General features: G+C 47.0%; 1 protein-coding gene and 1 non-coding gene across 3 annotated transcripts in view; one reads left to right on the top strand and one right to left on the bottom strand.

Annotated features, from left to right (window-relative positions):
- Positions 1 to 5,638: 5,638 nt before the first annotated feature.
- Positions 5,639 to 7,746, bottom strand: LOC119869701. Its single transcript, XR_005372375.1, has 2 exons — positions 6,839 to 7,746; positions 5,639 to 5,970 (listed from the first exon to the last, which is right to left on the bottom strand). It is a non-coding gene; the product is annotated as an uncharacterized LOC119869701 (transcript).
- A 648-nt stretch (positions 7,747 to 8,394) lies between these two features.
- Positions 8,395 to 12,693, top strand: part of KCNG3 (potassium voltage-gated channel modifier subfamily G member 3) — a 47,578-nt gene continuing 43,279 nt past the window's right edge. Inside the window, exon 1 of one of the 2 annotated variants that reach the window (XM_038561354.1) lies at positions 8,395 to 9,059. In XM_038561354.1, coding sequence (XP_038417282.1) covers positions 8,395 to 9,059 — 665 coding nt within the window. The remainder of the gene's footprint in view (positions 9,060 to 12,693) is intronic. The other variant, XM_038561355.1, reaches the window with a different exon arrangement.

The following is a 12,693-nucleotide window of genomic DNA, read 5'->3' as shown; positions in this document are numbered from 1 at the left end:
AATTGGCCTCAGGAAAAAGAGAATTTGGTAGGAGGATATGTGCTGAGATTTTTTTCTTTTTTTAACTGCAAACATAGTTCTTGAACTCAGTTAAAAAAAAAAAAAGTCTTACAACCAATAACAAGTAGATTTCATATTAACTCTAACCTTCCCAATTCCTTGAGCAGGAAACAATCACCAAACTGTATCTTATGTATCTTTTCTGAAGCCTTATCATATATCTATATCTATATTCATATATCTTAAGTTATAAAGAAGGAATAATTTAACTCATAGTACAGGATCTAGAATTTTTTTGTTTAGCAATTTGACTTATTAACTTTTTTTTTTAAAGATTTTATTTATTTATTCATGAGAGACAGAGGGGTAGAGACATAGGCAGAGGGAGAAGAGGCTCCTCACAGGCAGCCCAATGCAGGACTTGATCCCAGAACCCTAGGATCATGCCCTGAGCCAAAGACAGATCCTCAACCACTTAGCCACCCAAGTGTCCCTACTGATTTCTTTTTAAAGATTTTTAAGTAATCTCTACACCCAGCGTGGGGCTTGAACTCACAACTCTGAGACCTAACCGAGACCTTCGTTAGGACCAAGGCACCCTAACTTAGAAATGTTTCTGTAGGAATCTATATGAACAACAGTTCATGATTATGCTATTACTTCAATAACCAGTTCCCTAATTACAGACAGGTAATTTCTAGAGTTTTGCTATTGAAAACAATGCAATGATCTTAGAAGTATGTCTTTTTTTTTTAAGATTTTATTTATTTATTCATGACAGACAGAGAGAGAAAGAGAGAGAGAGAGAGGCAGAGACACAAGCAGAGGGAGAAGCAGGCTTCATGCAGGGAGTCTGATGTGGGACTCGATCCTGGGTCTGCAGGATCACGCCCTGGACTGAAGGCAGCGCTAAACCGCTGAGCTACCAGGGCTGCCCTTAGAGGTACGTCTTTATGAAATACGTGAATTGGGCACGTTGGGTGGCTCAGTGGTTGGGCATCTGCCTTCAGCTCAGGTTGTGATCCTGGGGTCCTGGGATCAAGTCCCACATCAGGCTCCCTGCATGGAGCCTGCTTCTCCCTCTGCTTCTGTCCTTGCCTCTCCCTCTCTCTCTCATGAATGAATAAATAAAATCTTAAAAAGAAAAATGAAATACGTGAATTTATTTGTAGGATAATTTCCTAATGTTAACATTGCAGGACCACTAGATGTGTGCATTTAAATTTTTTTTTTAATTTTTATTTATTTATGATAGTCACACAGAGAGAGAGAGAGAGAGAGGCAGAGACATAGGCAGAAGGAGAAGCAGGCTCCATGCACCGGGAGCCCAACGTGGGATTCGATCCCGGGTCTCCAGGATCGCGCCCTGGGCCAAAGGCAGGCGCCAAACCGCTGCGCCACCCAGGGATCCCAGCATTTAAAAGTTTTAGTAGACACAGTCAAATGTATGCTGAGCTTTTGAATACTCTGGAGAAATGAGAGGGCCTCTTTATGACAGACATTGTGAAAAAGTGCATTCTGGTTCAGTCTGATGGAATGATTGTTAACATTCAAAACTAAGCTTAAAGGAAGCTCAAGATTTAAAATTTTTATTTTTGTATTATGGACAATATCAAATAAATAAATACAAAGAGGTAGAGATTAATATCAGGAACTCCCATCACTCAGCTTCAACAATTATCATACTCATGGCCTAATCTTGCTTCATCTGTATCCTCAATCCACTTGCCCCTGCCCTTGATGGTCTTGAAGCAAATATCAGACATTATATCATCTCCTGCTTAAATATTTCAGGATATGAAAGCAACTTTTTGAAGATTAGTTATTTTGTAGAATTACCCCCATTCAAGATGTCAGATGGTTGTCTCTGGATTAAACTCACTTGGTTCCTCCCTCCCCAGGGGTGGGAGGATGCTTGGTAGAGAGGGGAATCAGTGGTGAGACAGCATGGTAGGCAAGAGAGCTTGCATGCTTTGGGTCTTGGTACTGGGTCTAGTGTTTCTTAGCAGCTGTGGATTCTTGAGCAAGTCCAGCCTCTTGAAGCCTCAGTTCCTTATCTGGAAAATGAGGGTTATAGTAAGATGTTTTTTTGTGGAGAGCTGAGCTTGTGGTGCCACACAGAAAGGGCTTCTACAGTGACTACTGTAAGGAGCAAGGGACAAGGGAATGGTGGTGGGGAGAAGGGGCTATTACGTCACCATCCAACATAGCAGCACAGGAGTGAGTGGTGTGGAGATAAAGGGAAGAGCCATTCTGTAAGTGGCACCAAAAAAAAATTTTTTTAAAGAGTTTATTTATTCATGAGACGCACAGAGAGAGAGAGAGAGAGAGAGAGAGAGAGGGGCAGAGACACAGGAAGAGGGAGAAGCAGGCTCCCTGCAGGGAGCCTGATGTGGGACTCTATCCCAGGTCTCCAGGATCACGCCCTGGGCTGAAGGCGGTGCTAAACCCCTCAGCCACCTGGGCTGCCCCAAAAAATGTTTTGTGGTTAATGATGAAGGGTAGCAGAATATGGCACTCCAAAACATGCCACTTTGGCATAAGGATTATTTTGAGCTAAAAGCAACTTACAAAAACATCAGGTGCGCACGAAGGGTGTTCTGACCCCCACCCCAGTCCCTGCCTTTTCTTCCTAAAAGCAGATGATGAAACCCCCACATGGAGATGTCCTCCCATACCAGGAGGTAAGTACCATTTTTATCATCAAGGAGGAGAGAACTTGAGGCTGAGAGAATTCTGTATAAGCAGACTTTGTTGAAATAATTCCTAGCTTCCTTTAGCCTCCCCATGTATTTCCATTACTTTTCTCCAACTGCCTTTCTTTGTTCAATCTAGTAGGAGAGCATTTAGGTTCTGTCATTTTCTTTTGCTCTTCATTTCCTCAGGAGGGCTCTCGGGTCACATAAAACTCAAATTAAATAAATTTGTATGCCTTTCTCTGTTAATCTGTCATATCAACCTGATTCTCAGGCCCAGTCAAAAACCCCGAGAGGTTAGAGGTAGAATTCTGGCTCCCCTGTAATGATTACACAGTGACCTTCTCAAAGCTGGAAATTTAAGGAAGATGGTGTTCCTTTTGCTCGTGTAAGAGCAGTAGTGTCCTGGAGCAGAGAATAAGGCAAGGACATTGGTCTAGGATAGGGGTGAATGTCCCTCTGATGGCTTTTCACCTTTAAGAATGGGGTCTGTTTGGTGGGATGGTCCTCAGGGCAGCTTATTAAAAGTTGCAGCTTTGCATTCTACTTGGGTAATTGTGCATAGTAGGTGAAGTCATTCAAATCTTTCATTTATATAAAATCAGAGACATTGGAAGGCTGACTTTCAAAAAAAGTTGACATTTTATTTTATTTTATTTTTATTTTTTTTAGAGAAATACTTGTCTTTTATTTATTTTTATTTTTATTTTTTTAAGTTTTTTTTTTTTTTAATTTTTTTATTTATGATAGTCACAGATAGAGAGAGAGAGAGAGGCAGAGACACAGGCAGAGGGAGAAGCAGGCTCCATGCACCGGGAGCCCGATGTGGGATTCGATCCCGGGTCTCCAGGATCGCGCCCTGGGCCAAAGGCAGGCGCCAAACCACTGCGCCACCCAGGGATCCCCAAAAGTTGACATTTTAAAGCATCTATGGATTCTGCAGATGCTGAGAAATAAGCTGGTGTAACTATAAACGCTTGGAAATACGAACTAACAGCAGAGTGAGAGTTTTTTATTTTTGTTAATATTTATTTATTTTAAAAAGATTTTATTTATTTATTCATGAGAGACAGAGAGAGAGAGAGAGAGAGAGAGAGAGAGGCAGAGATACAGGCAGAGGGAGAAGCAGGCTCCATGCAGGGAGCCAAACGGGGGTGGGGGGTGGGGGGGCACTCAATCCTAGGTCTCCAGGATCATGCTCCAGGCCGAAGGCGATGCTAAACTACTGAGCCACCCGGGCTGCCCTATTTATTTATTTTATTTTATTTATTTTTTTTAAATTTATTTTTAATTTATTTATTTTTAAGTAGGTTCCACACCCAAGGTGGAAGCCAATGTGGGGTTTGAACTCATGATTCTGAGATCAAGACCTGAGCTGAAATTGTTAGTCGTCTGACTGAGCCATCCAGGTGCCCCAAGAGGCTATATATATATATATTAATATTTTATTTATTTCAGACAGAGAGAGCAAGAGAGAACACGAGTTGGCAGAGGGCAGAGGGAGAAGCAGACTCCCCATTGAGCAGGTAGCCTGATGTGGGGCTCTATCCCAGGACCCCGGGGATCATGACCTGAGCTGAACATAGACGCTTAACCGACTGAGCCACCCAGGTGCCCTGAGTGAAGACTTTTTAAAGCAGAGTGGATAAATAAGCAGCAAAGACTGATAGTGCCCACGAAGTATTTCAATTTATAAAGTGTTGGGGCAGGGTGTTCAGAGTCCCTGAGCTCAACCAGTTGTACAACGCAAAGTGATGGAGGAATGTGCTTTCCACCCAGAGTCAGCAGTACGAGGGTCATGACTTTTCACTGAGTCTTTGATGTTTTAGGTTACTATTTGTGATCAGTCACATTTTTAGATGAATCGATTTATATTTATTTAGAACCCAGGAATGAGAAGGAGCATGGCTTGACTGGGCTAGGGGAACCGTACATGGACATGTGATTTTGCCAGTATCATGCACTGGGCTGTATGTCATCCTCACATCACCTCATTCAACCCTCTTATCACCTTGTGACATAGCTAGCATTACCTCCACTCTATGGAGGAGAAAACTGAGGCTAAAAGAATCTGTTGCAGGTCACTTAGCGAATAAATTATGCGGCCAAAATTTGAATCTAATGAGGGCCCTAATAACTAGGTTGGACTTCATTATGCAGACAGTTTGTAATTCTACAGATCTATAGGCCTTTTAGGATCTGATCTGGGGAATCACTTAATAAAAATGAACAAAAGGAAGAGCTGCCTGGTGGCATAATACAGGATTCACAGAAGGAGGAAAGAACTGGGGTGTGGAGAGGTCAGATGAAGGTTGTGGCAGCAAGGCAGGCCCTGGAAATGGAGGAACCAGAATCTGGAATTAGAACACTTGGTTCCAGCCTGGTCTCTGCCATGATGCTGCTAAGGGGAACCGAACCACATGGGTCAAGTCACAGCCACATCTCTAAAACCTTGTTGTTCCTCCCTAAATAATGGGTTGATAAATTGAGACTAGAAAATCTCTTTGGTTCTTTCAAACTCTAAAATTCTGCCTGGTGCCTTTAAATTTTAATGCATTCTAAAGATTTATATATGAAGGCCCTAAATGTCATCCAGAACCCAGAAAAGAATTTAGCTGAAATGATTCTCAACATAACCTTCTCAGAGTACAAAGGAATAGAATTTTAATAATTCTAAGAACACAGTTTTTAAGAAGACTTTCTAAACTGGATTATATTGAGACAAGCCAATCACTTGTGCACCTTACTGTTTTGTGTAAGAACATGTTTTGGGGGGAGAAAAAGAAGACGATTTGGGTGTTGCTTCTGCAGTTGTGGCTGATGATATCAAAATCAAATAAACACATTACGTTTAAAACAAATGAAATTATTTAAACCTATTTCTCTAAGAAATTTTATGAAAATATACCTAGGAGGCACAAATTGTATTATCATCAAATTAATTTGTTTTCTAAGCTCAAATTTAATTTAAAATGTGATATTTCTTCAACTGGTTCAATCAACAGACTTTAAAAGGATTTTAGAGAACACAGGAAATATAAATACAATAACATTGGAACAAATAATCAACGAAATAGTTGTTCTGTGTTCAGTTGCTGTGATGCTTCTAGAAAGTATTTTTAACAATTCCCTGAGGAACTTGCTCTTGCTGGTGTGAAGCCAGGCTCTTCTCTCCACTCACATCTGCAAACTTTTCTTCATCTTCATATCCTCCAAGAAATCCATTTCCAAGCCTTGCTGAGTCTTGCTCAGCATTTCTCAGAACTGACCCTTCCTCAAAAAAAAAAGAAAGAAAGAAAGAAAGAGAAAAAGAAAGAAAAGAAAGAAAGAAAAAGAGAAGAAAAAAAGAACTGACCCTCATGTACAAAGATTTGGGGGGTGGGGCTCCCATTCTTGGGTTGCAAAAATTGCCTTCTCCTTAGATTAAACTAAAGGGCAAAAGAATCGTTCTGAATAAAGCTTTCATCAAGCCATTTCTACTATTAAAAACATCAAGCATCCCATTACTTATACTTTGAAATCTAAATTCTGCAGCTGAGATCCTGGTCCTTTGAGCCAAGCAAATGCATTAGCTTTCTTTATAGACTTTAATCCTTTACATCTGAGATTTCTGCTATTGGAATGCTTTTCTGCTCTTTCTCTCTGCCAGCTCATGACCATCACCTCCTTCCATTCTATCTTGAAACTCATTTCCTTCAGGATGTTTTCTTGGTTTAGTAGCTACTTTGCAAATAAACAACTCTTGTTTTTGAGCTTTCAGTCACATTAAGAGCTTTTAAGATAAACTATCCAAGTCGAAAGATAAACAGCACATAGAGATTTCCATTCTTTAAGAAACCACCCAGAATGATTTCATTTTGTGAGGAGGGACAGCACTTCAATTTTTAGGTGTCTGCTTTTCAGCCAGGAATCCGTAATAGAATCAGAGCAAAATGACTCTTTATGGTGACCTCTAGTGGGCATGGACAATCCTACAAAATTATGAAAAGTGAAGGGCCAAGTAAAAACCTTCCCAGTAACCAGCTGGGTTACTCTCAGGTCAGATGACCGCATCCCACCCCACCCCACCCCACCCCACCCCACCCTTATTCTTTTCTTCCAGCATTTGTTTTGCATTTAACTTAGTTTGCCTTGCAACTCACCTGTTTCGCCTCTGGCGGGCACGGCGCGGGCTGGGCTGCGGGTGTCGGATGTCGGGTGAATTGCTGGTAGTAGTTTAAAATAATCCCTGCCCCTGGAACCCCCTCCCTGGGCTTCGAGCGGAGCGCAGGGCAGTTCGCTCTGAGGAGCCCTAAAGGGCTTCTTTTCAGCTCCGGGAGCCGGTGCTGCAGCTGGCTCGGGGGGCGGAGCGGGGGGGGGGGCACGGGGGAAAGCAAGACATTATGAAAAGGAGGACGCAGACGAAGGCTATGGGGAGAATTCTGTTCTTGCCAGGGGCAGAGCGGTTCTCCCCACTTTCACCCCACTCTACAGGAAGCGTCACGGCGGGTGTGGGGGAGCGCCCAGGCGCTCCACGTAGGCGCCCTCCTAGGACCCGCGCCCCAGAAGGCAGGGGCCCGGGCCGCTCCCCTGCGCGGGAGGACGGCCGCGAGGGCGACACCGAGCTCGGGTGCCGGGGTGGTGGCCGCCCTCGGAGCGCGCGGTACGTGGGTCTCCGCGCCGCGAGAGGAAAAGCGAGTCGGCCAGAAAAGCAATTAATTGCTGGGGTGCCTCCTCTGAGAAATCCCTTAGGGCGGTCTCAGAAACCGAGCTGGGCTCCGGACAGTTTCTGGAAAAAGCTCTCCAAACGCCGTCTGTCCTCACCCTCCTTACCCGCCTGTCGCCTCCCTCGGTGGTGGTGGTGGTGGTGGTGGTGGGTTGGGCGGGGGCTGTTAAAAGGGCCCTCGGGAGCTGCCCCAGTCATCCCTGATGGCCCGGGGCGGCCCGCGGGGCTCTGCCCCCCTCCCGCCTCATCCCCGGGGCTCCCCACCGCTCCCTCCCCAGGCCCGCGGACCCCTCCTGGCCGCGGCGGGCGGGAGAGGAGGGGGAGGACGGCGTCACGAGGCGGGGAGCCCTGGGTCCGGGGCGGGGCGCCGGGGAATCCCAGCCGAGCGCGCCCGGGAGGTGCGGGCGCGGGTGGGGAGAGGGGGGCGGCGCGCGGAGGGAGCTGAGCCGAGCGGCGCGGGGAGGCGGGGAGGGGAACCGCGAGGAGGCCCCGCCCCCGCCTCGCGGAGCCGGCTCTCCGCCGCCTCCGAAGCCGCTCACTTTGCCTCTCGCCTCTGGACGGCGGCGGGGCGGTTGCCGGAGCCGCGGCCAGAGGGAGCGCCGGGGACCGGGAGCCATCCCGCACCGGCGCCTCCTCCCGGCGCCCGCGCCCCTCCGGGAGGGGACAGCGCCGCCGTTGGGAAGGACACCCCGGCCTCGCAGGGGGCATCCCCGGGCGCTGACGGCCTCGTTCCCGGCCAGCGGGGCGCAGCGCTGGCGCCTGAGGGGGCTCCCCGGCCACCTGCAGGCACCGCCGCGCCGCGGGAGCGTCGCTAGCCGCAACGCCGGGCTGCGGAGGAGGCTGGGGCCGAGGGGTCTCCGGGCCGGCGAAGGGCCCCGACGGCGCGCTTCCCCGGCGGCCAGCGGCAGGCAGGCCCCGCTCGGCGGCCGGGGGGCGGCGGCGGCGGCGGCGGCGGCGGCGGCCTCGGGCCTCGGGGCCTCGGGGCGGCCAGCCATGACCTTCGGGCGCAGCGGGGCGGCCTCGGTGGTGCTGAACGTGGGCGGCGCCCGGTACTCGCTGTCCCGGGAGCTGCTGAAGGACTTCCCGCTGCGCCGCGTGAGCCGGCTGCACGGCTGCCGCTCGGAGCGCGACGTGCTCGAGGTGTGCGACGACTACGACCGCGAGCGCAACGAGTACTTCTTCGACCGGCACTCGGAGGCTTTCGGCTTCATCCTGCTGTACGTGCGCGGCCACGGCAAGCTGCGCTTCGCGCCGCGGATGTGCGAGCTCTCCTTCTACAACGAGATGATCTACTGGGGCCTGGAGGGCGCGCACCTCGAGTACTGCTGCCAGCGCCGCCTAGACGACCGCATGTCCGACACCTACACCTTCTACTCGGCCGACGAGCCGGGCGCGCTGGGCCGCGACGAGGCGCGACCGGGCGGTGGCGAGGCGGCCCCCTCCAGGCGCTGGCTCGAGCGCATGCGGCGGACCTTCGAGGAGCCGACGTCGTCGCTGGCCGCGCAGATCCTGGCCAGCGTGTCGGTCGTGTTCGTGATCGTGTCCATGGTGGTGCTGTGCGCCAGCACCCTGCCCGACTGGCGCGCCGCGGCGGCCGACAACCGCAGCCTGGATGACCGGAGCAGGTACTCCGCCGGCCCTGGGAGGGAGCCCTCCGGGTAGGATGCACTGCTTCTCTGCCCGTCCCGTCCGTCCGTCCGTCCGTCCTGTCGCATCTGTCGGTCCCGTCCGTCGGTCCTGTCTCCGACCTGTTTGACTCCGGGCCCCCGGCGAGGCCAGCCAGGGGACGGGTTGGCCCTCGCTCCTCGCTCCTATTTTCCCGGCACCAGGTGGCGGTGGTCTGCGCACTACGCCGTCCTCTGGAGGGCGAATCGCCAGGCATGGGGAGGGGCGGGTAGAGAGAAACTAAAACCAGCTTCCCGCCTCTGGTTTACTTTTGAGCAGAAAAGCACCTGGCTAGTTAGATGCCTCTAAACTTTTATTGCTAGTATTTCAACAGTTTAACCTCGGGCTAATAGCAGCTTGGCTTATTTGCCAGTTCTTGGTGGGGTTTGAAAAGATGAAGTCTTGTGGTGGTGAAATGTGGTCTGCCATACACTGGTCACACATTCTACGCTCTGCCTAATATGCGCTTTGATGGAATTGTTACATTACAAAGGAGATTCAGTTAACGGTAGACTCTAAATAATGGATGTCTGTGCCCTCTTCTCTCTTCTTTTGTTCCTACAAAGTATGGAGTTAGAAAAGCAACTGTCCACCGTTTGGTATCAAAGATACACACTGTGACTTTCAGAAGGCTCTTCAGTAGGGGCAAGGAAAAAAAAAATCACAAACATTTAAACAGCCCCAAATCCAGTTAATAGTTTTTCTTTTCAGTTTATTGGGGTGAAAGGAAAATACTTTAATCTTCTATTGTGTTTACCTTTCTTTTTTTTTTTTTTTTTAATATTTTGTTTATTCATGAGAGTCACAGAAAGAGAGGCAGAGGGAAAAGCAGCCCGAGGTGGGACTCCATCCCTGGACCTGGGGATCACACCCTGAGCAGAAAAGCAGATGCTCAACCACTGGGCCACCCAGGCGTCCCTGTGTTTACCTTTCGGTAGAGATAACATACTTCTGATTTTAGTACTAGTGAGTTTATTTTGCATATTTGGTAGGAGAAATAAACAGTAAAGTTGGACTTTAAAGGGAGACGGTCTCTTTGGACACAAACACAAAATTGAATATTCTGTTTTTGATACTGTTTTAGAACATGTTTTTTTTATTTAAAGATTTTATTTATTTGAGGGAGAGAGCAAGAGAGCAAGCATGAGCAGGTGGAGGGGCAGAGGGGTGAGGGACAAGCAGATTCTGGGCAGGGAGCCAAAGGAGGGGCTCCATCCCAGGACACCCAAGAGATCATGACCTGAGTCCAAGTCACACACTTAACCAACTGAGCCACCCAGGCACTCCTTTGATACTGTTTTAAGAGGCTTCCTTCATTCTTATTTACTTATTTATTTATCCATCCTCCATTCGTTTTTTAAAATTAGGTTGTGCCTGATAATCTTTTCCTGATAGACATGTGCATGTTTTCAATGATATTATGTATCTTGAGGTTGCAGTGCATTACTTACACATAATATTCTTTGGAGAGTGAAGATCGTTTTTTAATCTAAAGGGTAAATTGTCTAGTACCACAGAGTCCATTACTGATATATTGATATCTTGGCATGAAATCCAAGATACATGCTTTAAAAGGAAATTCATTAGTAAACTAATTTTGTTTAATGTATTATGTTAGGAGTTTTTGATTTACAGATAAGAATTACTTATTTAATGCTCCATCAGTACAGTGAAATTAATTTATATATCTAAATACATAAGTGCTCTTGATTCTTTTAGAAGACCATAGGAAAATGAGCCATAACTGCCCTTGAAATGATTCACTAGTAATTGTGGAATTCTAAGGTTAGTGAAAGTTCAAGCTGCATTAACAAAGGAAACAGGAGAATTGAGTTAGACTTACCGGGACTGAAAAAGAAGGAAGAAGAGGAATTCTTGATTTGTGTATATGTATTTTATATATGTATGTAATTATTCAAGTCAGAACTGTTTCCTAGATACCCAGATATTTCAGGCAAAAGCATGTTTTTCTTGGCGTAATGGTCCAGTTTTAAGCTTCACTTTCCAAGTGTAGGTATATGAAAACCAACCTCTGTAATTCCAAACAGATAAGCTGAAGGATGAGTGAGCAGCTAAGGCAGCTGGAAGTCCCAGAGGGAGCCTCCCATAGGCCTCCTGCAACTGACAGGGCCTCTATACTGGCACTTTGACCATAGTCTCTCAAATCCTGCTTTCTTATGGTTGCTGAAATTAGTCTTTATTTTATTTTATTTTATTTATTTTATTATTTTTTTAAAAGAATTTTATTTATTTATTCATGAGAGACAGAGAGAGCGAGAGGCAGAGACACAGGCAGAGGGAGAGGGAGAAGCAGGCTCCATGCAGGGAGCCCGACGTGGGACTCAATCCCGGTTCTCCAGGATCACACCCTGGGCTTCAGGCGGCGCTACACCGCTGCGCCACCGGGGCTGCCCTGAAATTAGTCTTTAAAACATCATCCCAGGATGCCTGGGTGGCTCAGCAGTTGAGCGTCTACCTTGGGCTCAGGGTGTGATCCTGGGGTCCAGGATCGAGTTCTGTTATCAGGCTCCTTGCGGGGAGCCTGCTTCTCCCTCTGCTTGTGTCTCTGCCTCTCTCTCTCTGTGTCTCTCATGATTAAATAAAATCTTAAAAAAAAAAAAAAAACCCCATCCTGATCATATGACCATATTTGGCATCTACCAAATAAAGCCAAAACTTTTTTCTTGGCCTTCAAGGGTCCCTTTTTTTTTTTTTTTTTTTTTAAGATTTTATTTATTTATTCATGAGAGACAGAGAGGCAGAAACACAGGCAGAGGGAGGAGAAGCAGGCTCCCTGCAAGGAGCCCGATATGGGACTTGTTCCTGGATCCCAGGATCACACCCTGAGCCAAAGGCAGATGCTCAACCGCTGAGCCACCCAGGCTTCCCTCCCTTCAAGGGTTTTTATGATTTTACCATAATCTGCGTTTCTTGACTTATCCTGTCATTTGCAAGCATCTTTTTTGAGCATCTGCTGCGTTTGAGGCACTGTTGGTATTCCAAATATTCTAACTTTTTTCTTTTTAATAAAGAAAAGGTGTCAAGTTGATGATCTAGGAATCAGACAGAACTGAGGCACTGTTGGTATTCCAAATATTCTAACTTTTTTCTTTTTAATAAAGAAAAGGTGTCAAGTTGATCTAGGAATCAGACAGAACTGATCAACAATTGACTTGTTCTGGGATATAATTTGGCCTACAAAGTGGGTGGAGATGGAAACAAGTCATCTTTGGAAGGTTGCAGATGTTGTATACTGTCCAACAGTGGTGATGGGAATGTCATTTATATGAACTGTAGTGTTCACAGTCTTTATAACTATGTGCCCTGCTTGAGAAGATAAGGAAAATTTTCCAGGTAAAAGGAACAGCAGCAGTATGGGCATGAAGTTTGCAAATTATGTTTAGGGAGTGTGAAGCCAGTGATGGAGTGAGAGGAGGATAGAGAGCAGATGTTAGAAGGCCTAGAATGAGAAAGAGCATGATTTTATTTTGCAGGCAGTAGTTAGCTATTGGCACTTTTGAGGTGAGTGGGTTATGCTTATAAAAGAACAAATGTCATGAGTTGTGTACTGTGAGTTGGGGATGGGGAAGATGGGAAACAGGGGAGTTTGGAGATCTTTGCAGAGGG

The sequence above is a fragment of the Canis lupus genome, chromosome 17, assembly GCF_011100685.1.
Source record: "Canis lupus familiaris isolate Mischka breed German Shepherd chromosome 17, alternate assembly UU_Cfam_GSD_1.0, whole genome shotgun sequence".
Taxonomy (NCBI): Eukaryota; Metazoa; Chordata; class Mammalia; order Carnivora; family Canidae; genus Canis; species Canis lupus.
Note: the sequence above shows the minus strand (reverse complement) of the source record. Positions and strands in the feature narration are given on the sequence as shown.